Source organism: Carassius carassius, chromosome 29 (assembly GCF_963082965.1).
Source record: "Carassius carassius chromosome 29, fCarCar2.1, whole genome shotgun sequence".
In the NCBI taxonomy this organism is placed as follows: Eukaryota; Metazoa; Chordata; class Actinopteri; order Cypriniformes; family Cyprinidae; genus Carassius; species Carassius carassius.
Genome location: NC_081783.1, coordinates 22,027,453 through 22,054,477, shown reverse-complemented (window position 1 = coordinate 22,054,477; position 27,025 = coordinate 22,027,453). Strand labels below are relative to the sequence as shown.

The following is a 27,025-nucleotide window of genomic DNA, read 5'->3' as shown; positions in this document are numbered from 1 at the left end:
CATCATCATATATGTATTTAAATCAATTTCAATTTAAAAACAGTAACTTGAGTAGATTTATTTGTTTTGATAAATATTACATAGTGTAAAAAATACAATCTATAATTGTTTTTAGCCTTTTTTATGTCCTGTTTATTTAACCAGGGAAATATGACAACAGTAAAGTTATAAGTACAGTTATAGTTTTTACCAATCAAACAGCAGAAACGGTGAGAAAGACCATGGCAGCTGCCACAAACTCTGGCAGCTGTCAGAAAAGATAGTGGCATCTGGGGATGCCACTGGAAGGATTTGTGCTTGCTCGCTTGTGCCACAAACGCTTCTCTTTCCCACATAAAAATGTGATTGACTGTCGAGTCAGCGGTGAATGGATTAATTAAAGACAACAACAATAATGACACCGTGGAAATTATACAGACAGGACAAAAAGTGACAAAGAAGTGAAGGCCTTCTGAGGGAGTCATTGAGCATAATTAGGTAAGTGAAAGCGATGATGATGATGCTGCTGAGGGTAGTGAGAAAGCTGGATGTAGTTCTGCTGTTATTGGACATTCAAGTAATAAACCTGAAGATGTAGTTAATAGTGAGAATGTGACTCAGACGAGCAATAGAGGAAGGCTCGGTAGATGAGTTGGATGTAATGTCTCAGTATACTGATGATAGCATGAAAGATGATGAACAATGGTCTGTAGGAGCAGAGATTTCAAAATTAATTAAATAATACTTGAATACTGTAGCGCAAATCAATAAATTTCTTGATGAAACGGAGGGGGGAAAAAGTGAGTGATTTTTTTTTCTAGCAGTTTTTTTCAAGTTTCTAGGCTCTGTCATGTGGGCAAGGAGGCATTGTAGTCATGAAGAGTTATCACAGCAGAAGCATTTTAGACTGAAGAAACATACATATTACTACAATCTGACAAAAGAGTGCAACTGGAAAAACTAGGCCAACGAGGAGGGAAATCTAACTAGTCACAATGGTTAATATCCTTTTTTCTTGTCTGTTTTCTTTTATATTTCTCTCTTTCTTATGGAGAGGTTACAGGTGGGATCCCTGAATGTTAATGGGATAAGGGATGTGAGGAATGCAGAAACAATTACAAAAATTATCAGGTTGAAAAATGTAAATGTGACTTTTGTGCAAGAGACTTATAGTAATGTGAACGATGAAATTGACTGGTGAATGTTGTGTGGTGATGAGTGTTTTCTTCATCATGGGACAAGTGCAGGTGTTGCAATTATTTTCTCTCCAGCCACCAAAATTAAAAAAATAAATTGAACCTCGATGGTTATTGGCAATTAGAGTTGAAATGAATGGTCATTTTTTTTTTTTTTGTTAATATTTATGCACCAAATAGTGGATTGGGTAGGATTAATACTTTTAATAAATTTTTATTTATTTATTAAAAATTTTTTTTAAACAAAACCATTCTGAAGATTTGATAGTTTTATTATGGGATTGGATAATAAAACTAAGTTTCTGCTCACCTGATGTTTTAGCTAATATTATTGAATCTTTTAATTTTACAGATATTTGGAGAGAAAATGATGTCTTGGTAAAGGAATTTACTTGGGTAAAGGTGAATGAGGGGAGAATTCCAGCTACATGTTTAGATACACTGTAAAAAATGTATTGTCAAATTAACAGTAACTTACTGGCAACAATTATCCAGTAGATGCTGTATTTCATTCAACAGTACAATTACTGTAATACTAACTACAGTAGTGTTTAGCTTACTGTAATATTGAATACAGCATTTTACTGTATTTTTTACCATTTCAAAGTACAGTATTATACTGTTGATTTTTAATAATACTGTATAGTATTATACAGTTATGAAATGTTATTTTAATTTTTTTTATAGTGCTACTGTATAACGTTTAGAATTTGTAGAAAACCTGTAAAAGTGCTATTTCAACTGCTGATGGGAAATAGGGAAAAGAACAATTGAAGCTTTAATTGCACAAAACAGTTTATTTAAAATTTTTAAACAATACATTAGTAAAAAAAATAATGACAAATATCTAACTAACAAATTAAAAGACTAACAATTTATGATAAATCATTAAAATCACAGAACAATACATTAGTAACAATAGTATATAATACAACAATAAAATGTCTTTTAAAAACAAGACTAACTAACAATTTATAATTTAAAAAAACACATAACAATACATTAGTAATAATAATAATAATAATAGCATATAATACAACATTAAAATGTGTTTTAAAAACAAGACTAAAGAACAATTTTTAATTAAAAATTGAAATAACTGTGACATAATGCAACAATAAAAATCTGTTTTTAAACACGACTAATTAATTTATAATTAGTAATTAAAATCAGTGAACAATTCATGCAAAAATTAATAGGTAAAATACAAACTTACACAACACAGTAGAACAAAGAAAGAAGTTGAACAAAGAAAGAAGGTGAGGATGAAGGCCAAGTGAGGAGGGCTGTTGTCATGTGGAAAAAGTCACACTTCTGATAATCCTGCAAGAAATGAGAAGCACAAATCAATCATTGAGGCCAAACATACAACTAATCATCAAAAACCTCACATTATCAACACCTTTAAATGATGGGATAGAAGCAGTTTCATCAGCTTCATACTCGTTGGTATCACTCACTGCCATTATAAAATTTGGATTCGTCAGGATATTAATTAATATATCTCAGACTGTGATTATTTTCAGTTGAAAGTGAACTAATCCGTTAAAAAGTAATTCACATTGTGATGTATCTGGTAGCCAAAACAGAAAGCAATAATGTAAAGCAATTTTACACTTACCTCAGGAAAGACATTAAATGAATATATAAACTGATATGATATGACTGATATGAAACATTTTATCAAGATAGTTTTTGTCCATTTCAATCAGCCCTATGAAACACAAATGAGTGTAAACTCCATGAATGAAATGAGCACAGCACACCTGCAAATCAAATAACCCCACTACTGTTTCGGTGTGTCTTTCAGAAATCAGGTATTGTTTTACTCGTTTAAAGAAATGTTACAATTATAATTTAATATATATATATATATAAATTCTGTGAGTTATACAAAGCATATTTGTTAAATGAAAACTGTGAAGGGAACAGAATTACATTTTAAAACAGACTTCAATTTTTCACAAACATTTGGTTATTTCAGGCCTTTTCCACCATTTTTAAGATTTTTCTAAATACAAATTCAGACACAAATAATTCTGTATTTAACTGTATTTAAATTTACTGTATATAAATTTACAGTAAAATGTCGCAGACTACATTGAAAGAGTACTGTACACATACACTAAAATGTTGAGTATAAACCTTGAATATTGAAATAAAGGTCAGCTATTCTAAACTAACATTAAATCTATTAGCTAGAATTAGCTTGAATGTCTGTATGTATGAAAATATTAATATGTATTACTCACCAGATGAAGCACGTTTCCAGGTCGCAGAGAAGACACGATGTTTCCGACATTACAGGAAAAACTCTTTCAAGTGCGTTCTCTTGCAACCCCCACTGACAGAAATCAAGAGTGTTAATGCATAGTGTTACAGATCACTCGGGAGGCTGAGGAGTAACAGACAGAAGGGTTTATTAATAGACACAAGCAGAGGAGCAGGTAGTGTTGGGTGGAGTGATGAGTGGATCCGTGAGAGCTGGGTGAAGACGCCAGAGGAGGGAGGTGGACCACACACACGCACACTGGGGATCTTGATCTTCGGAGAATCCCTGGAGAGAGGTAAGTAGAGGAAGAGTTAGTCCTTTGAGTTAGCATACAGGTAAGACCTTGTCGCGAACGAGACCGGATGCTGATTGAGTGCGTGTGTGTGGTATTTATGGTGCCGAGGTGATAAGGTAATGATGAGGGTCAGGTGGATGTGCTCAGTACTCAGGTGAGGGCGTGCATTGTGAATGAGTGGAGGTGGAACCTGGCGTGTTTGTAACACATAACACCCAGTCCTGAATGTTTTTTTTTATGTAGGAATAGCAGTTTTACCTGCAAAATTCTGTTATGGTGTTTTTCGCGGTCAGTTTGCACTGCTGTATTTTGATTTACAGTAATTGATAATTTCCCAGAATGCATTGCAATTCTACAGTAACATACTGTCAACCGGGTACACAGTACTCAACTGTTGAGAATACAATATAATAGTGTGAAAACAACCAGATCTACAGTAACACACTGTACACAACTTATACAGCAAGAAACTGTTGAGATTAACAGTATAATACTGTGTAAACAACAGAAATCATTTACAGTGTAGATTGTATGTATCAAACAAAGTGAAAAGAAGAGTTTTACATACAGCAACTATCCCCACATATTTTTTCTGATCACAAGCTTATTACTGTTGACTGCACATTGATATCTAGAAAAAAATAAGAGTTCTTAATGGCATTTCAATCTAAAGCTATTCCAAGATTAAACATTTTTGGGAAACATGGAACAGTGAAAAAACCTGATATGGAAATGTAATTCTTTGGTGGGAAATTGGTCAAGTATTATTCAACTTTGAGTTTAAAATGAACTTTGGAATGTCTTGAAAAGTCTAAGTTGAGTTCCATTTTAAATGAGAAAATGAAAGTTGCTCTTGTGAGAAGTAGGTTTTTATCAGTAAAATATATGGTTAGTCCTACTTCATTCTTTTTAAACTTGGAGAACAAAAGGTGTGATTCAGATTTTAGTAGTCCAAGACTCCTAGGTAGATTACAGGTGGGGAAGTTCTGGGCTAAAGTATATGGGGGTATTTTTAGGAAAAGAAGAGTATAAGAGGCTTAATTGGGAGGGTCTGGTGGACAAGGTGCGTGCTTGTTATCTCGCTGGCATTAGCTGCTCCCCCAGCTATCGTACGGGGGAAGAGTTTTAGTCTGTAACAATCTGGTAGCCTCATCCGTTTGGCACAAAATTACTGTTTTAGAACCTCCCAAGGAAATGGTGAGAAATTTTCAAAAGCATCTAGTGATTTTTTTCTCTGGTCTGGTCAGCATTGGCTAAAAGCATGGTGTTTTATCTGCCCACACAAGAGGCCATGGGCTGGTGGACATTAATAGTAAATATTTAGGTGTGTTAGTCCAATTTAATGTGCAGGATAAATCATAAATCCAAGTTTAGATATTCAATATCAGAAATGTTTTCGCAGTTTTAAAATTGAACTCTTAGTGTCGCTGTTCACCAGTGCAACCGTTGACCTTCACATTACTGTTTCTGTCCACCCTGTTCATGATGTCATACTGACATCTCAGCTCGCTGTAGGAAATCGTCAATGATGAGCGTTGCCTCATCTATAATTATCTTTTATCGACTACGAACTAGATTCAGTCGTTTCAGTTCTGTATTAAACGTGGATAACGTGGTTACTTTTGTCTTCGTTTCCGCGTAGATATCTAAACCTTCTGTGCTGTTGCTGAAATGGTTGGATTTTTCTTTGTTGTGCTGATGGCGCACACCGCTAATGGAGACGTGAGCTATTCTTTCCCGGAGGAGCTGAAACACGGATCTGTGATTGGAAATATAGCAAAAGATCTCGGGCTCAGTGTAGACAAACTATCAAGTCGAGAGGCACGAATTGATAATGGAGATAACCGACAACGATTCAGTGACATTAATTTGAACACTGGAGAACTGACCGTAGTGGAGAGAATCGACAGAGAGCAGATTTGTGGAAAGAAAGCTTCATGTGTTATTAAACAGGAACTCGTGCTGGAAAATCCGTTAGAGCTGCATCGATTTATTCTCAATGTTCAGGATATAAATGACCATTCACCACAGTTTAAACAAAGTTTTATCAAATTTGAAATACGGGAATCGGCACTTAAAGGTTCTCGTTACTTATTAGATGAGGCTCATGATGCAGATATTAGTTTGAATGCAGTGCAGTCATACATGTTGCAAGAAAACGAACACTTCCTTCTTAGTGTACTAACGCGTGCAAATGGAAGAAAATATGGAGAGTTAGTTCTTAAACAAGAGTTAGATCGTGAACAACAACAGGAGGTAACATTCATTCTCACTGCGGTAGACGGAGGGACTCCACCGAGATCAGGTACTGTAGCCATACACGTCACTGTGCTGGATGCTAATGATAATGCTCCAGTCTTTAGTCAGGCCGTCTATAAAGTCAGTCTGCCTGAAAATTCTCCTCTAGATACTGTAGTGGTGACAGTGAGCGCTACTGATGCTGACGAGGGACAAAATGGAGAAGTGACGTATGAATTTGGTAATTTATTAGAACACCTTATGGACACATTTTCTATCGACTCGTTTTCTGGAGAAATTAAATTAACAGGGCTCATTGATTATGAGGATGAGAGTTCGATTGAATTGCCAATTCAAGCCAAGGATGGTCAAGGATTAGCCAGTCATTGTTCTGTATTAATTGATATTTTTGACGTCAATGATAATGCCCCTAAAATAATAAGTAAATCTGTTAAAATCTCAATTCCTGAGAATGTGTTACTCGGTACAGAGGTTGGCGTCATTAATGTACAGGACCGAGACTCTGAGAATAACGGACAGGTGCGCTGCTCCATTCAGCAAAACGTCCCATTTAAACTCCTACCTTCAATCAAAAATTACTATTCTCTAGTGACCACAGGTGAATTAGACCGCGAGCTGCTCTCTGATTATAATATTACAATTACTGCTACTGATGAGGGCTCTCCGCCTTTATCTTCCACTAAGAATATTCACCTGACTGTAGCTGACGTGAATGATAATCCACCTGTATTTCAGGAGCAGGGTTACAGAGCTCATGTGCATGAAAATAACAAACCTGGCTCCTCTATTTGTTCAGTATCAGCTACAGACCCGGACTGGAGACAGAATGGCACTGTAGTTTATTCTCTGTTGTCCTCTGATCTCAGTGGCGCACCGGTGTCCTCCTTTCTATCTATTAACGGAGACACCGGAGTCATTCATGCCGTGAGGTCGTTTGATTACGAACAGTTAAAAAGTTTCAAAGTGCTCGTGTTAGCCAGAGACAACGGTTCTCCTCCTCTGAGCAGTAACGTGACCGTGAGTGTCTTCATAACGGATGAGAATGACAACTCCCCTCAGATATTATACCCCTCTCCGGAAGGAAACTCCTTCATGACCGAGATGGTACCCAAAGCTGCCCAGGCGCGCTCCCTGGTCTCCAAGGTGATCGCCGTGGACGCGGATTCGGGACAAAACGCTTGGCTCTCGTATCACATTATTAAAGCGACAGATCCGGGACTTTTCACTATCGGTGTCCACAGCGGAGAGATCAGGACGCAGCGGGACATTTCTGAATCTGACAGCATGAAACAGAACCTCATTGTGTCCGTTAGAGATAACGGACAGCCCTCTCTCTCAGCCACGTGCGCATTGTATTTACTTATATCAGATAACTTGGCTGAAGTTCCAGAACTGAAAGACATGTCTCGTGACGAGAGCAGCTCCAAACTGACGTTTTATTTGATCATCGCGCTGGTGTCCGTTTCCACTTTCTTCCTGACCTTCATCATCATCCTCTTGGCCGTAAGGTTTTGTCGCAGGAGAAAGCCCAGACTGTTGTTTGATGGAGCTGTAGCCATTCCCAGCGCGTATCTTCCTCCAAATTACGCAGATGTGGAGGGCGCGGGAACTATCCGCAGCACTTACAATTATGACGCATACCTGACCACGGGCTCGCGCACTAGTGACTTCAAGTTCGTCAGATCTTATAATGAGGATACACTGACTGCTGACCTGACTCTGAAAAAGACTCAGTCCGCTGTGGATGATCTTGAAGGACTCGATGCGGAAATGAAAGATCCGTTTCAGGTAGGGCTAACAAAGTGTTTTATCGTTTAGTTAATGGTGTACGCTTCCGTATTAAATGTCTATTTGTGTTCAAAGTTTACCGCTTTGATTTGCAACCGGCTCTTAAAAATGTCACGTATCGCAAGCCAATCTGATTCTAAACTGTCTTAAAATAAGAATTTGCCCCTTTATTTATTTATTGTTAAATGTATTTGAAAGTAATGTGTGTTTTCTCGTATTCAGTGACCTTTAACGATCTGATGTGGAACTAAATTGTAATTTTATCATTGTTTTTTTTTCTTTTTACTATTCTTGAATTTTTCTCATATATTAGCTTTACTTTTCATTTATTTATTTATTTTTTTTCAAAATTAGCTGTGTTAGAGGTTAGGTTTATGTTTCTTTGTAAAAGTGGTTATATATGTAGAATGTTGCAAGATTCTTTGGGTGAAAACTTTTTCCATTTGTTATTAATGCCTCGTTTTCAAACAGATTAAAATAATTTGCATATCATTTAGAGAGTTTTCAGAACTTTTCTATCGTGGAACTTATTTTAACTTTGCATGTTAATTTGAGTGTCCGTTTAATTTCTTTGGTTCTTTCTGATTTTTCAGTAAATCAGTGAGAAAATCTGTTATTATTAATATTTAGGATAAAGCAAGTGTTTTCACATATGTTTCGTGGTGTCCTTAATATGACATTATTTTAGTATCTTCATTTGGGTATAGACTTCATTGCACAAACGTTTGAAACGTGTGTGGTGTGCACTTTTGTGTGGAAATGTATTTTTTAATGTTGCTGTCCATGGTGCTGCTCAAGTAATGTGTGAATCGCGTTTCCCTCTCTAATACCCTGTAACTCTGAAGCAGTGGGTTTTAGGAGTAACGTTACCCTAAAAACTGGTTTTCTTTATCCTCCAAGATAGAATGTTAACAAAATTAAAGACTCTTGCTGTTGTGAAGTCATACCGCTGATGTCCAGTCATGCTACCGTAACTTATTCCTTATAGAGCACTGAATATGCGATTTCTTGTTTAAACACTTAGAGTCGCTGTTCACCTGTAATATCATTGAATTTTTTTTCTTGTCTCCACCCTGTTGGTGCTGTCATGAACAGTGCTTCTGGATCGTTTTATGGAAAATTGTCGACGCCTACGTTTTTTAGAGTCTTTTGTGTATTATTGTAGTTGTCGTATTCAGATTGACGGTTTGCATTGCATCTTGTGTTTCTAAAGCATATTTCCAAATGGATTTTCAAAGCTTTTGGCTTAATCGTCAGATTTTTGCCTTTTGGTTCTTCGTGCTGATGGCGCACACCGTTAATGGAGACGTGAGCTATTCTTTTCCAGAGGAGATGAAACGCGGATCTGTGATTGGAAATATAGCAAAGGATCTCGGGCTCGATGTGAACAGACTGTCATCTCGTATGGCTCGCATTGATACTGAAGGTAACAGAAAACGATACTGCGACATTAATCTTAATACTGGAGAACTGATCGTAGCGGAGATAATCGACAGAGAGGAGATTTGTAGTGAGGGGCTTTCCTGTGCTCTTAATTTCGAATTAGTTCTAGAACACCCATTGGCGATGCATCGTGTGACGATACAAATAGAAGATATTAATGACAATACACCAGCATTTCCTAAAGATGTAATAAAGCTTGAGATAAGCGAGAGTGCTGATAAAGGCGCTCGGTTCCGCTTGAATGAGGCTCATGATGCAGACATAGGAAGTAATGGAGTACAAAGCTATACAATTGAAAATAATGACAATTTTCTTTTATCTGTAAGTACAAAGGCGGATGGTGGAAAGAATATTGAGTTAGTGTTGGAAAGAGAGTTGGATCGTGAGCAGCAGAAAGAGGTAACATTAATTCTCACTGCGGTAGACGGCGGGTCTCCACCGAGATCAGGTACTGTAGCCATACACGTCACTGTGCTGGATGCTAATGATAATGCTCCAGTCTTTAGTCAGGCCGTCTATAAAGTCAGTCTGCCTGAAAATTCTCCTCTAGATACTGTAGTGGTGACAGTGAGCGCTACTGATGCTGACGAGGGACAAAACGGAGAAGTCACATACGAGTTTAGTCGAATATCGAAAAATGCCAACGTACTATTTTCTCTAGATCCAAAAAATGGGGAGATTAAAGTTAAAGGCCCCGTTGATTTTGAGATGTCATTAAGGTATGAAATGCTTGTTGAGGGAAAGGATGGCTCTGGTCTTTCTTCGGACACTAAAGTAATCATAGAAATTAAAGATGTCAATGACAATGACCCCATTATAGTGATTAAGTATTTAAATAGCCCTGTTCCTGAGAATGTGTTACCCGGTACAGAGGTTGGCGTCATTAATGTGCAGGACAGAGACTCTGAGAATAACGGACAGGTGCGCTGCTCCATTCAGCAAAACGTCCCATTTAAACTCGTACCTTCAATCAAAAATTACTATTCTCTGGTGACCACAGGTGAATTAGACCGCGAGCTGCTCTCTGATTATAATATTACAATTACTGCTACTGATGAGGGCTCTCCGCCTTTATCTTCCACTAAGAATATTCACCTGACTGTAGCTGACGTGAATGATAATCCACCTGTATTTCAGAAGCAGAGTTACAGAGCTCATGTGCAAGAAAATAACAAACCTGGCTCCTCTATTTGTTCAGTATCAGCTACAGACCCGGACTGGAGACAGAATGGCACTGTAGTTTATTCTCTGTTGTCCTCTGATCTCGGTGGCGCACCGGTGTCCTCCTTTCTATCCATTAACGGAGACACCGGAGTCATTCATGCCGTGAGGTCGTTTGATTACGAACAGCTGAAAATTTTCAAAGTGTTCGTGTTAGCCAGAGACAACGGTTCTCCTCCTCTGAGCAGTAACGTGACCGTGAGTGTCTTAATAACGGATGAGAACGACAACTCCCCTCAGATATTATACCCCTCTCCGGGAGGAAACTCCTTCATGACCGAGATGGTACCCAAAGCTGCGCAGGCGCGCTCCCTGGTCTCCAAGGTGATCGCCGTGGACGCGGATTCTGGCCAGAACGCGTGGCTCTCGTATCACATTATTAAAGCGACAGATCCGGGACTTTTCACTATCGGTGTCCACAGCGGAGAGATCAGGACGCAGCGGGACATTTCTGAATCTGACAGCATGAAACAGAACCTCATTGTGTCCGTGAGAGATAACGGACAGCCCTCTCTCTCAGCCACGTGCGCATTGTATTTACTTATATCAGATAACTTGGCTGAAGTTCCGGAACTGAAAGACTTGTCTCGTGACGAGAGCAGCTCCAAAATGACGTTTTATTTGATCATCGCGCTGGTGTCCGTTTCCACTTTCTTCCTGACCTTCATCATCATCATCCTGGCCGTGAGGTTTTGTCGCAGGAGAAAGCCCAGACTGTTGTTTGATGGAGCTGTAGCCATTCCCAGCTCGTATCTGCCTCCAAATTACGCAGATGTGGAGGGCGCGGGAACTCTCCGCAGCACTTACAATTATGACGCATACCTGACCACGGGCTCGCGCACTAGTGACTTCAAGTTCGTCAGATCTTATAATGAGGATACAGTGACCACTGACCTGACTCTGAAAAAGACTCAGTCCGCTGTGGATGATTTTGAAGGGCTTGATGGTGTGAGCATTCCTTTTTCAGAGGTAGGAATTTTCATTTCGTCCTTAATAGATTTACATGGTTCTTTGGGCGTCTTTGCTTAAATGTCCTTGTTTTTAGAGTCCTATGTAGTGTGAATAGCATATTAGTGTTTTTTGTCAGAATTTTACTCCTATATTTTTTGTCTACTCAAACTTTTCTTTTTCTTGTTTATTTTAATTTTGTAAGGGAAAAAAATAAATACTTTGCACTTCTCCTGAAGACCTGTTTCCTGGAACAAATAAAAATAAATACAAATATTTCCATTAATATGATATTCAGATAAGCAATTTTTAACTAACAATCAATTTAGATTATCAGAAAAAGTAGAAATCACAGGTACAGAAGTGCACATTTTTGCCAGGGCAGTAGAGTTGCATTTTGTTAAAAGTTAGAAATGTTGTTCAATTTTAGGATTTGAAAATCATGATCAGAGAAAATTATTTTTTATTTTAATTGTCCATCATACTATATCAATTTTTTTCTTTACCCATAAAATATTTTAGGGCATGTGATAATCTGTTTTATATATTGAATAGTTACATTTCCAAATATTTCATGAGGTCAGATGAGTCAAATTCAGTAATCAACCATACATCTGTCTAACCTGATGAAAAAAAGAAAAAAAGAAAAACCTTTCTGATTAACAGATTTAGTCATGCTATAGTAATTACAGTGAAAACAAAGCTTAGTTTACCATAGAATGACGTTACAGACTCTGGTGGGGAAGAACTTTCCTAGCCTTCACAAAGTCCAAACCTGAAACAATACATTTTGTAACAGTGTATCTGCAACCATCATCAAACATCCCTGCAGGACCTCTGTAATGCTTTTGTGTCTTGCTGAAAGTTTATTTTTGAAAGAATTATTCCCTCCTTTTGCTGCTAAAACAGCTCTTCTGGGAAGACTTTTCATTAGATGTCATTGTCAAGTTCTACTACAGTCAAATTCTTCTACACCAGACATATAAAGGAATAATAAAGGGCCCTGCCTGACACATGGACATCAAAAATGAAATGTAAACATTAAATCACCATTTGTTCTAAGATTTTAAAACCTTTGCTGAATTTAGTTCTTTGTTTTATTCTTATATATATATATATATATATATATTCATAATGTGATAGGTTCTCTTTTAACTAGTATGTGTGCTTGTCAAACTCCTGTTTTCATGTTCAGATATATAGCCATAAAAGTAAATTAGTGGTGTTTTGCACAGAAATATAATTTAACCTTTTGTTCCCTTTCATGATACATTTTGTTTGTATGCGAGATTGCCATTAGGGATTTAAGTTTATCCATACACCGTGATGGAATTTCAAGCAATATCAAAATATCTATTTCTCCTGGACCTTTAATGCCTCTCTGTAATAACTTATTTTAAATTCATTAATATTGCTGTTTTTGGTGCTGAAGTACTGTACTTGCTTACCTCATTACTGCATATAGTAGCTCTCGATATATATACACTGTAAAAAAAAAAATAATAATAAAAAAAAAAAAAACACGCTGGGTTAAATAAAACCCGGCGCTCGGTGAAATATTGACAACCCTAGTAACTGGATTATTTTGACCCAGCGGTTGGGTTAAATGTTTAACCCAAAACAAAACAACCAAATAGCTAGGTTTGCCCATATTTTACCCAGCGCTGGGTTGTATTTTGCCCAGCATTTTTTAGAGTCTACGATAAATATGTTTTCTGTAAACCGCACACCATGTATTTATAGAGGAAATGGTTTAACAGAGTATACAGTCAGTCTTCCCTACAGCCTCATGGTGTCGCTGTATACCTTTGTAGCAAAGACAATATTATTATCCCACCCACTTTCTCATTTATAAAAGGCTGTGTGTTGCAGACAAGAGAGACCAGTCGACATTGTATATTTTATTTATTTGCTAATTCGATGTTCTTCCACTGATTTTGGCACCTTTTTGGTCTGCACTATTTTTTTTTTTTTTTCAAGCTGGATGAGACAGTTTAAGAATGAAGAGAAACGCAGGATTTGTTATAAAGCTATCGTTCTGCTTTTGTGTTATGATGGCGCACACCGCTTATGGAGATGTGAGCTATTCTTTTCCAGAGGAGATGAAACGCGGATCTGTGATTGGAAATATAGCAAAGGATCTCGGACTCGATGTGAACAGAATGTCATCTCGTAAGGCTCGCATTGATACCGAAGGTAACAGAAAACGATACTGCGACATTAATCTGAATACTGGAGAACTGATCGTAGCGGAGAGAATCGACAGAGAGGGGCTTTGTGGAAAGAAAATCTCATGCGTTCTGAAACAAGAACTTATGCTTGAGAATCCTTTAGAATTGCATCGAATTAGTTTACACATTGATGACATAAATGATAAATCTCCGCATTTTGACGAGGATGTTATCAGAATGGAAATCAGGGAATCGGCGAACAAAGGAGAACGTTTTTTACTAGGGGAAGCGCACGATCCGGATATAGGAAACAATGCAGTTCAGTCGTATACATTGGAAAGCAATGATCATTTCGTTTTATATGTTAAATCAAACGATTTAGCAGGGAAATACTGTGAACTTGTATTAAATAAAGAGCTGGATCGTGAGCAGCAGAAAGAGGTAACATTAATTCTCACTGCGGTAGACGGAGGGACTCCACCGAGATCAGGTACTGTAGCCATACACGTCACTGTGCTGGATGCTAATGATAATGCTCCAGTCTTTAGTCAGGCCGTCTATAAAGTCAGTCTGCCTGAAAATTCTCCTCTAGATACTGTAGTGGTGACAGTGAGTGCTACTGATGCTGACGAGGGACAAAATGGAAAGGTCACGTATGCATTTGGTCATGTTTCGGAAGAAGATAAGACCTCATTCTTACTGAATCGGAACACTGGAGATATGACATTAATTGGATCAACGGATTTTGAGGAAAAATCAGTGTATGAGTTGCGTGTTTTAGCAAAAGATTCTGCAGGTTTAACCTCGTACTCAATGGTAATAATAGAAATTACAGATGTTAATGACAATGCACCGGTTATCTTTAATAAATCTTTGAATACCCCTATTCCTGAGAATGTGTTACCCGGTACAGAGGTTGGCATCATTAATGTGCAGGACAGAGACTCTGAGAATAACGGACAGGTGCGCTGCTCCATTCAGCAAAACGTCCCATTTAAACTCGTACCTTCAATCAAAAATTACTATTCTCTGGTGACCGCAGGTGAATTAGACCGCGAGCTGCTCTCTGATTATAATATTACAATTACTGCTACTGATGAGGGCTCTCCGCCTTTATCTTCCACTAAGAATATTCACCTGACTGTAGCTGACGTGAATGATAATCCACCTGTATTTCAGGAGCAGAGTTACAGAGCTCATGTTCAAGAAAATAACAAACCGGGCTCCCCTATTTGTTCAGTATCAGCTACAGACCCGGACTGGAGACAGAATGGCACTGTAGTTTATTCTCTGTTGTCCTCTGATCTCAGTAGCGCACCGGTGTCCTCCTTTCTATCCATTAACGGAGACACCGGGGTCATTCATGCCGTGAGGTCATTTGATTACGAACAGTTGAAAAGTTTCAAAGTTCTCGTGTTAGCCAGAGACAACGGTTCTCCTCCTCTGAACAGTAACGTGACCGTGAGTGTCTTCATAACGGATGAGAATGACAACTCCCCTCAGATATTATACCCCTCTCCGGAAGGAAACTCCTTCATGACCGAGATGGTACCCAAAGCTGCGGAGGCGCGCTCCCTGGTCTCCAAGGTGATCGCCGTGGACGCGGATTCTGGCCAGAACGCGTGGCTCTCGTATCACATTATTAAAGCGACAGATCCGGGACTTTTCACTATCGGTGTCCACAGTGGAGAGATCAGGACGCAGCGGGACATTTCTGAATCGGACAGCATGAAACAGAACCTCATTGTGTCCGTGAGAGATAACGGACAGCCCTCTCTCTCAGCCACGTGCGCATTGTATTTACTTATATCAGATAATTTGGCTGAAGTTCCAGAACTGAAAGACATGTCTCGCGACGAGAGCAGCTCCAAACTTACGTTTTATTTGATCATCGCGCTGGTGTCCGTTTCCACTTTCTTCCTGACCTTCATCATCATCATCCTGGCCGTGAGGTTTTGTCGCAGGAGAAAGCCCAGACTGTTGTTTGATGGAGCTGTAGCCATTCCCAGCGCGTATCTGCCTCCAAATTACGCAGATGTGGAGGGCGCGGGAACTCTCCGCAGCACTTACAATTATGACGCATACCTGACCACGGGCTCGCGCACTAGTGACTTCAAGTTCGTCAGATCTTATAATGAAGACACGCTGACTGCTGACCTGACTCTGAAAAAGACTCCGTCTATTGAGAATATACTGGATGACCTTGGCAATGAAGCTGAAACTTCCCAGGTACACTTAAAATAATGATTGTGCATTATAAAGCTGATTGCTGTTTATATTTATTTATTTATGATTACTTCAAATATTCAGGTGTTTCCATAAAACACAAAAGACATGCAGTGATACAGTGAAATACAAATTTATCAAACTGAAAAAAAGTATTGAGTAGAGTTTTTTATTTATTTATTTGGGTGGGGGGAGGGTTGAGGTGTTTGGCTGCTTGTCTTTAAATGATTACTTTTGGTTCTGTGCTTAATCTGTATTTATTTATTTATTTATTTATTTATTTATTTATTTATTTATTATAGTTAAATTAAGTAGTTAAATATTGATGAAGTTTTTTTTTTTTTTTACCGTTAAATATCTTGTTCTTTCATTCAAAATATTTACAAAAACCAAAACCTTGCCATTTAAATTAAAAACTTTAAAAATAAATGTATTATTATAATTCAATATTTAGTTTTTTTTTCGTGTGTTTGATGTTCAGCTTATTTAATTTACTTATTGACCTAAATTATCCACTGGCTTTTATTAACAGAATTAGAAATTAGGCATTTTCATCTTTTATTTTCACAGAGCCATTTCCTGATTTGTGTACCTCATCATTATTCACTGCCGCTAGTCAGAGAAAAAATTAAACTAGAATAGCAATATAATTCCGTTACTGGTAAGAATTTCAAGGGGTGACAATAATTTTGGCACATGGTTTATACAATTTTTTATTTGTGGTTCAGTGAAAAGTTAGCTTTGTTTGAGGTTTAAAATAAAGGGCTGCAGATAATAAACACAATTTTGTTTTAACACCCAATTTTGCTTGTATTTATCATTTTCTGATAGAAAAAAAAAGAATAGAGACAACTTTTATCGTTTTGAGCTTAGAGTCTGGGCTCATCAGTTAGCTTGTAGATGTTTTTTTATTGTCAGTAAGTTTGCAGGCTAAATTAGGCTTTCGGTGCAACTGTCAGTAAATTAAGCCACGTTAAGTGTTTGTTTGTTTTACTTGTCTCTATGTAGCCTAGCTGTTTTCTATGATGATGTCATTTTACTGACTGTAGCTAGTGCTTATGACTAGGAAAATGTGAGAGAGAATTGTTTCTCCCATGTCATTTAGTAAATTTTAGCCGATTGTTCTCTTGAAATATGACGTTTCTTTTTGGTGTGTCTGTCATTTCGAAATGGTAGTGTATTTCTCGGTAAAACATGGGGGAAATATTTTAGATAACTAGATTGTCTCTCTGAAAAAGGTAAAATATCAAAAATGAGCGGTGGGGGGTAAACAGTTAGGCAATTTTAAAGGTATAATGTTAAAAAGTATTAAATAAAATTTCAGTATTGTGCATGTATTGTAGCATAAAATACAAAATGACAGATTTTTATCCTCACGGTGTCGCTGTGCACCTGCAAAGTAAAGTGATTGTTATTTCTCCACCCTGAATTATTGCCATTCCTTTTTGTACTGCCACTTATTATTGACGCAGTATGCATGTTCAGGAGTATTCGTTTTGAAGGCCTCTGTGCTGAAACCTCGGAGTATTTTGTGGGACAAGATATATTCAATCAAACATATTCATCATTCTCAAGAGAAAATGAATAACAACTGGATGTTATTGGTTTCTTTTAGTCTGCGGGCTTTTCTCTTCGCCTCCATTGTGTTGCACACCGCTAATGGAGACGTGAGCTATTCTTTTCCAGAGGAAATGAAACGCGGATCTGTGATTGGAAATATAGCAAAGGATCTCGGACTCGATGTGAACAGAATGTCATCTCGTAAGGCTCGCATTGATATTGAAGGTAACACAAAACGATACTGCGACATTAATCTGAATACTGGAGAACTGATCGTAGCGGAGAGAATCGACAGAGAGAGTCTTTGTGGAAAGAAAGCTTTGTGTTTTATAAAACAGGAGCTGATTTTGGAAAATCCTCTTGAATCTCATCGCATTAACGTAAACGTTCAAGATGTAAATGACAATACCCCTATCTTTAAAAAAGATATAATAAAATTTGAGATCAGCGAGTCGGCTGTAAAAGGTGCTCGTTTTTTGCTCGAGGAGGCTCACGATGCAGACATAGGGACTAATTCTGTTCAAACGTATAATTTAGGGCAGAATAAATATTTTGAATTGGCTGTTGCTGCAATAACAACAGGTAAGTTGTATGGTGAGCTAGTACTTTATAAAGAGTTAGATCGTGAGCAGCAGAAAGAGGTAACATTAATTCTCACTGCGGTAGACGGAGGGACTCCACCGAGATCAGGTACTGTAGCCATACACGTCACTGTGCTGGATGCTAATGATAATGCTCCAGTCTTTAGTCAGGCCGTCTATAAAGTCAGTCTGCCTGAAAATTCTCCTCTAGATACTGTAGTGGTGACAGTGAGCGCTACTGATGCTGACGAGGGACAAAATGGAGAAGTGACATATGAATTTGGCCATATTTCAGAAAGTGACATGGTGTTTTTTTCAATCGACTCAGGTAATGGCAAAATTACATTAATAGGGGCTCTTGACTTTGAGAACGAGTCATCATTTGAGCTTCCAATTCAAGCCACGGATGGACTGGGAATGGTATCTCGTGCAACTGTTGTTATTGAGATTTCTGACATCAATGATAATTCCCCAGTTATATTAATTAAGTCGCTGAATAGCCCTATTCCTGAGAATGTGTTACCCGGTACAGAGGTTGGCATCATTAATGTACAGGACAGAGACTCTGAGAATAACGGACAAGTGCGCTGCTCCATTCAGCAAAACGTCCCATTTAAACTCTTACCTTCAATCAAAAAATACTATTCTCTGGTGACCACAGGTGAATTAGACCGCGAGCTGCTCTCTGATTATAATATTACAATTACTGCTACTGATGAGGGCTCTCCGCCTTTATCTTCCACTAAGAATATTCACCTTACTGTAGCTGACGTGAATGATAATCCACCTGTATTTCAGGAGCAGAGTTACAGAGCTCATGTGCAAGAAAATAATAAACCTGGCTCCTCTATTTGTTCAGTGTCAGCTACAGACCCGGACTGGAGACAGAATGGCACTGTAGTTTATTCTCTGTTGTCCTCTGATCTCAGTGGCGCACCGGTGTCCTCCTTTCTATCCATTAACGGAGACACCGGGGTCATTCATGCCGTGAGGTCGTTTGATTACGAACAGCTGAAAAGTTTCAAAGTTCTCGTGTTAGCCAGAGACAACGGTTCTCCTCCTCTGAGCAGTAACGTGACCGTGAGTGTCTTCATAACGGATGAGAATGACAACTCCCCTCAGATATTATACCCCTCTCCGGAAGGAAACTCCTTCATGACCGAGATGGTACCCAAAGCTGCACAGGCGCGCTCCCTGGTCTCCAAGGTGATCGCCGTGGACGCGGATTCTGGCCAGAACGCTTGGCTCTCGTATCACATTATTAAAGCGACAGATCCGGGACTTTTCACTATCGGTGTCCACAGCGGAGAGATCAGGACGCAGCGGGACATTTCTGAATCTGACAGCATGAAACAGAACCTCATTGTATCCGTGAGAGATAACGGACAGCCCTCTCTTTCAGCCACGTGCGCATTGTATTTACTTATATCAGATAACTTGGCTGAAGTTCCAGAACTGAAAGACTTGTCTCGTGACGAGAGCAGCTCCAAAATGACGTTTTATTTGATCATCGCGCTGGTGTCCGTTTCCACTTTCTTCCTGACCTTCATCATCATCATCTTGGCCGTGAGGTTTTGTCGCAGGAGAAAGCCCAGACTGTTGTTTGATGGAGCTGTAGCCATTCCCAGTGCGTATCTTCCTCCAAATTACGCAGATGTGGAGGGCGCGGGAACTCTCCGCAGCACTTACAATTATGACGCATACCTGACCACGGGCTCGCGCACTAGTGACTTCAAGTTCGTCAGATCTTATAATGAGGGCACGCTGACTGCTGACCTGACTCTGAAAAAGTCTCAATCCGCCGATGATCTTAATGCTTTTGCCGAGGAAATAGAGAATCTTTCTCAGGTATGTTTTTATCTTTAAACAGTTCGTCTTTTCGGCAGTTGTTTGTATTATTGCTTTGGCTCAAAAGGGATTTCGTGGTTAAGTAAATGTAACAGAAACTATTTAGCAATGTTTACATTAAGTTCGTTCAATCGTTATGTACAGTATTGCCTCTGGGGAAGTTGAGTCACCCCTTTATTCTAGACATCCTTAAAATTGATGATGTGACTAAAAATGTACAGCCCTGCTTGAAAGTTTGTGAAGCCTTTAGAATTTTCGATATTTCTACATAATTATGACACAGAATATCATCAGATAAGCAAAAAAATACATTTTGTAATTCATTTACTGAGGAAAAACTAGCCATTATTACACATCTTTGCTTTCAGTATCTGGTGTTACTCCATTTAGCAGCTATTACTGCAGGTAAAGTTTCTTGTAACTGCTCCTAAGTCCTGCACAAAATCTTGTAGGAGTTTTAGCCCCTCAGTACAGAACCACTTCAACTCTGTGATGTTGGTGGGTTTCCTCATATGAGCTGCTTGTTTCAGGTCCTTCCACAACATTTCAGTTGGATTGAGGTCTGGACTTTGAATTGGCCATTCCAAAACATTAACTTCTTTAATCATTCTCTGGTAAAAAATGCTTGTATGCTTGGGGCGATATCTTGTTCCATGACCTGTTTTCTCTTGAGATTCAGTTCTCAAACAGATGTCTTGATGTTTTCTTTTAGAATTTGCTGCATTCAGAATTCAATGTTTCATCAATGATGGCAAGTTGTCCTGGCCCCGATTCAGTAAAACAGGGCCAAACCATGATACTACCACAATGTTTCATATGCTGGCATGCAGTGTTTTCCTTTTTCCAAACATAACACTTCTCATCCAAACCAAAAAGTTCTATTTTTGATCTCATCTGTCCACAAAACTTTTCTCCAATAGACCTCTGGCTAGCCCTTGATCTTTAGTAAGCTGCGGGCATTTCATTACATTTACATTTATCAGTTCAGCAGACGCTTTTATCCAAAGTGACTTACAATTGATGAATACAATAAGTGATTCGTCATTAAGAGGCAAAGAAATTCAGGAAGTGCTTGTAATATAAAGTTTCATGCATCAGATTAAACTAGACAGGGAGCGATTAAGAAAAGTTAATTATTATTATTATTTTTTTTATTATTATTATTTTTTTTTTTAAGATGAAGTCAAATGGTGACAAAAGAGATGAGTTTTCAGGTGTCGCTTGAAAGTTGTCAGGGATTCAGCATTCTGGATAGTGGTGGGAAGTTCATTCCACCAGCCAGGAATGATAAATGAAAAAGTTCTTGAAAGTTCATTTGTGCCACTATGTGATAACACCACGAAGCATTGCTCACTGATAGATATCAGATTCTGGAAGGGATGTAGATCCTCAAAAGTGAGTGGAGGGGTCAAGCTTCAATGTCTTGAATTTGATGCAAGCTGCACCCAGGAGCCAGTGCAGGGAGATAAAGAGAGGTGCTGAACCTAACTGGACGGTGAAATCATGCTGTAGAGTTGGAGTGGCAGGGAAGACAAGAAGCTCAGTCTTTACCAGGTTGAGTTGTAAACAATTCATTCAAGTGTTTTTGCTATGAATGGAAGGAGAGAGACAGGTCTGTAGCTATCTGCAATTGTTGTGTTTAATGTAGGTTTGGTGAGCAGTGTGGTTATCAGGGCCTGCTTGAATGCGGTGGGAAAAATGCAGACGGGGAGCAATTTTCTTTTTGGAGAGCAGTGGCTTTCTCCTTGCAATTCTGCCATGCACACCATTGCTTTTCAGTAGTCTCCTTATGGTGGACTCATGAAAATTAACATTAGCCAATGTGAGAAAGCCCTTTAGTTACTGAGAGGTTACCCTGAATTCCTTGCAGACTCTTACATGCAGGGGTGTCTGAGGTCCATGGAGATATCCTTTGTTTTTGCCATTTTTTATTTCCATAAACATGATCAGACTTTGATAGATCCCTGTTTTTTAAATTAAACTGGGAAGGCATTGACACTTTGATAATTAGTCCACTGAATAAAAACACCTCCTAACAGATGGATTCTAATTTCACCTTCAAATGAGCAACTAAATTTTTGCAATGCACAGATATGTAACACTGGATAGTTTTTCTCAATAAATACATTTTTGCTGTTCAAAGTGATTTTTTTATGTTCAAGGGCTCATGCTTCTTGCATCTAAACAATTACAGACAAATCTGAAAAAAAAATTAATGTCTTTGTGCTTTAGGATGTTATAATAGAAGCACAATGTTTTCTAAACTGCTGGATGACACAAGTTTGTTAAAATGGTAGAGATGTAGAGTGTTGGGTAATTTGAGCCAAATGTCCTTTGGTAAGTTGTGTTATTTTATTTATGTTATTTTGTATTTACATCAAATATTTTTTATTTTGTTCTTTGTTTTTAAACCAGATTTTGTTCTTAAAATTTTAAATGGGCCTTGTTTATGTAAATTGTCCATTTAAGTTTTTATGAAATTGTATATCCCCACCACATTTGAAAGTGGGATGTTGAGTACTGTTAGCCCAGTAATTTAAGGTCAATTGCATTCTATATATTTATAATTTTTTTCTTTTTGTTTTGAAAATTTTACATAATTTGAAAAATGCCTTCGTAGTTGTGAACTACGTCTTTAAATAAAACTTTTAAGCAGTCATCCATCCATCCATCCATAATATTATTTAAACCTTATTGTCCTTATTAGGGTAATGTATTGCTGGAGCCTAATCCAGCATCTTGAGCCACAGGTGGGAAAACTCCCTACATGAATGGTCAGTCCATCACAAGGCTCATACATAGATTTTAAGAAGACATGTTTATTGATATAGCATGAGGTGAAAATGTTCAGTTTTAATTCTGCATACAGTCGTGGCCAAATATATCGGCACCCTTGGTAAATATGATCAAAGAAGGCTGTGAAAATTTGTCTGCATTGTTAATCCTTTTGGTCTTTTATTTGAAAAATTCACAAAAATGTATCCTTTCATTGGATAATAAGAATTTAAAATGTGGGGAAATATCATTATGAAATAAATGTTTTTCTCTAGTACACATTGGCCACAATTAATGACACCCTTTTATTCAATACTTTTTCAAACCTCCATTTGCCAGTTTAACAGGTCTAAATTTTCTCCTATAATGCCTTATGAGGTTAGAGAACACCTCACAAGAGATCAGAGACCATTTCTTCATCCAGAATCACTCCAGACCCTTTAGATTCCCAGCTCCATGCTGGTGCTTCTCTTCTTCAGTTCACTCCTCTCATTTTCTATAGGGTTCAGGTCAGAGGACTGGAATGGCTATAGCAGAAGCTTGGTTTTGAGCTCAGTGACCCATTTCTGTGTTATTTTTGCGGGTTTGTGTTTGGGTTATTGTACGGTTGGAAGATCCAAACATGGCCCATTATGATTTCTAACAGAATCAGTCACTTAATGATTTTTTATCTGTTGGTATTTGATATAATCCATGATTCCATGTATTTAAACAAGATGTCCAGGACATCCAGCAGAAATATGGGCCCACAACATCAAAAATACAGCAGTATATTTCATTGTACACATAGGGTACTTTTTTACTCTGTGTTCACCAAACCCATCTTGAGTGTTTGCTGCTAAAAAGCTAATTTTTTAGTTTCATCTGATCATAGAAGCCATTCACATTTAAAATTCTAGTCATGGCTGATAACTGAATATGCTTTAGTTTGTTTTTGAATGAGCTAGGAGAATATGTCTTGTAACCCTCCCAAACAACATGTGTTGATGTAGGTTCAGTCTGACAATTGTTTTCTAAAGGTTTTCTGAGCCAGAGACTCAACTTTTTTTTGCAATTCTCCAGCTGTGACCCTTGGCGATTCTTTAGCCACTCAAACTCTGGGGTGGTGTTGGGGCAGTGGATAAGACACATGTCTATGGTGTGAGAGACCCGGGTTCGAATCCACTGTGAGACACCAATGTGTCCCTGAGCAAGACACTTAACCCCTAGTTGCTCCAGAGGCGTGTGACCTCTGACATATATAGCAATTGTAACTCGCTTTGGATAAAAGCGTCAGCTAAATGAATAAATGAAAAAATGAACTCTCCTTCTCACCATGCATTAGGACAAAATAGACACATATCCTCTTCCAGGCAGTTTTGTAACATTTTCTGTTGGTTGGAAATTCTTAATTTCCACTTGGACCACTTCTCTTCTCCATCTACATGACATCATTAGGATCTGTCATTCAGAAGCATGGCTTTTCTTATCACTGCTATACGCTGATGACACCCAACTCTACTTCTCATTCCAGCCAGATGACCCGACGGTAGCTGCTCGCAATCTCAACCTGTCTGAGTGATATTTCTAGCTGGATGAATGACCATCACCTTCAGCTTAAGTGAAAGTGAAAAAGTGAGTGAAGTGACATTCAGCCAAGTATGGTGACCCATACTCAGAATTTGTGCTCTGCATTTAACCCATCCGAAATGCACACACACAGAGCAGTGAACACACACACAGAGCAGTGAACACACACACACACTGTGAGCACACACCCGGAGCAGTGGGCAGCCATTTATGCTGCGGCGCCCGGGGAGCAGTTGGGGGTTCGATGCCTTGCTCAAGGGCACCTAAGTCGTGGTATTGAAGGTGGAGAGAGTTACTTCGTAACCTTACGAAGACAGAACTCCTGGTGATTCCAGCTAACCGATTGCTTCATCACAACTTCTCTATACAGCTGGGCTCATCAACCATTACTCCTTCTAGGACAGCCAGAAACCTAGGAGTTGTGATGGATCATCAGTTAAGCTTCACAGACTACATTGCCACAACGACCCGGTCCTGCAGGTTTGCCTTATACAACATTAGGAAGATTAGACCCTTCCTGTCAGAGCAAGCAACCCAACTTCTTGTCCAAGCTCTTGTTCTCTCCAGACTGGACTATTGTAATGCTCTCCTGGCGGGCCTTCCTGCATGTACTGTCAAGCCTCTGCAGTTGATCCAGAATGCAGCAGCGAGGGTTGTCTTCAATGGGCGGAAAAAAGCTCACGTTACTCCTCTCCTCATAAGGTTACACTGGCTACCAGTAGCCGCTCGCATCAAATTCAAGGTACTGATGCTTGCCTACAAGACGACCACTGGCACGGCACCAACTTACCTAAACTCACTGGTTAAATCTTATGTGCCCTCCAGAAGTTTTCACTCTGCAAGTGAACGACGCCTTGTGGTGCCATCCCAAATAAGTTCAAAATCACTCGCGGACCTTTTCCTGGACTGTGTCCAGCTGGTGGAATGACCTCCCACTCTCAATTCGTACAGTCTTTACTCATTTTCAAGAAACATCTAAAGACTCATCTTTTTTGCCTGCACTTAACCAACTAACACTAGCACTTTTCCTTTTATTGTCTTTTCATTTATAAAAAAAAACAAAAAAAAACAAAAAAAAAACTTGGCTATGTGTTCTATACTAGACTAATTGAGACTTGTCATGGCACTTGTATACTGTAGTTGTTCTCTTGTTGACCTGACTGCTTCTATTGTTCTCATTTGTAAGTCGCTTTGGATAAAAGCGTCTGCTAAATGATTAAATGTAAATATAATGTAAATGTTAATTATTGCCCTGATGGTGGAAATGGGAATTTTCCCTGCTCTAGCTCTTTTCTTAAAGCCACTTCACCAATTTGTGAAGCACAATTATCTTTTGCTGCACATCAGAAATATAATCTTGTTTTTTTTTTCATTGTAATGGATGATTAAGGGAATCTGGGCTTTGTTTTCCCTCCTCTCTATATTTCTGTGAAACAGGAAGCCAGAGCTGGATGATTTCATGTTTATAGTCATGCTGGAGTGCTCAACATTTTGAATATGAATGGAAATATACTTCAGAGAAATTTTACTCATAAGAATTTCTAGGGGTGCCAATAATTGTGTCCAATGAGTATTTGAGAAAAACATTCGTTTGAAAATGATATTTCCCCTCCGTTTTAAATTCTTATTATCCAATGAAAGGATACATTTTTGTGAATTAAAAAAAAGGATTAAGAATGCAGATGAATTTTCACAGCCTTTTTTGATCATATTTACCAAGGGTGCCAATATTTTTGGCCATGACTGTAATCAGTGGCACTGTTGAACTCCATGTGGTGGAACTTACCCTCTCCCTAGGCTCAATTTACCCATCACTGGGGCCAAGAGACAACTTCTATTTATTTATTTTTGGAAAACCATGTTTTGAAAGCAGCTTATTTTACATCCAAAGTAATTATTTCAAAGGATGCATCACATCCTGAAATTTATGTAAAAATTTAAGATGGACCCAGTACAGTCATGTGTTCACTTTAAACACACCATAACTGGCTCAACTCAGCTAATCAAGCTTTTCTATATTCGCATAGATATGTTATTTTACTTAATTTTAGATTGTGGTGTTCATTGCATGCCTTGGGGCATGAATCATTACCATGATAGAAGTTAATTTCGTTTTTGCCGGTTTTGTTTACAGTTACTGGTGATTCACTTGTTGGATTTAGTAACATTTAGAAAGGCTGAAATCTGTTATTCACTGATTCATTAATGTGAAGCAATAACATCCTCTCTCTCCTCTCTCTCTCTCTCTCTTTCTCTCTTTCTATATATATATATATATATAACTGATTGTAGCGGAGAGAATGACAGAGAGGGGCTTTGTGGAAAGAAAGCATCGTGTTTTAAATCAATAGCTTGTGCTGGAGAATCCTTTAGAATTACTCTTCTTGTTCAAGATATAAATGATAACAATCCTTTTTTAGGTAAAGGTATATATATATATATATATATATATATATATATATATATATATATATATATATATATATATATATATATATATATATATATATAAAATATATATATTTTTATTTTATTTTTTTCAAATTCATGATGAATTTAAGCTATAACTTTACAAACAGACCACAACATTATGACCATTACAAGGCGTATTGACCTCCTATGGCGCTGTCCGTGTTGCTGATGTGTTGGAGTATCTACTCTACTGTAGCATGTTAAGTATTGTAAGAAAGGTTTTCCTTGGGTTGCTCATTGGATTTGTTTTTGTGTTTCAGTGTGTAACATTATAACGTTCACTTTATCACAATTCACGAAGCGTGTATTAAGTGTACTTGGACAACACCTGAAGTGACTTATTTTCATTTAATTAAAGGAACGATTTAGATTTTATGGTGTGTTTATGAAATATGGCAATATGTTTTATTAATCTATGAATT

At 38.2% G+C, this 27,025-nt stretch overlaps 1 protein-coding gene across 24 annotated transcripts in view; it reads left to right on the top strand.

Annotated features, from left to right (window-relative positions):
* LOC132109885 (protocadherin gamma-A12-like) overlaps positions 1 to 27,025 on the top strand; it is a 176,037-nt gene that overhangs the window by 52,168 nt on the left and 96,844 nt on the right. For 2 of the 24 annotated variants that reach the window (XM_059516330.1, XM_059516318.1), the window contains exon 1: positions 13,438 to 15,801. The exons of 16 other annotated variants lie outside the window; for them this stretch is intronic. In XM_059516330.1, coding sequence (XP_059372313.1) covers positions 13,453 to 15,801 — 2,349 coding nt within the window. In that variant the 5' untranslated portion in view covers positions 13,438 to 13,452. Of the gene's footprint in view, positions 1 to 5,278; positions 7,790 to 8,873; positions 11,423 to 13,437; positions 15,802 to 17,258; positions 19,788 to 27,025 lie in introns of those variants that run through there. 6 more of the 24 variants (XM_059516304.1, XM_059516323.1, XM_059516291.1 and 3 more) reach the window with 6 other exon arrangements.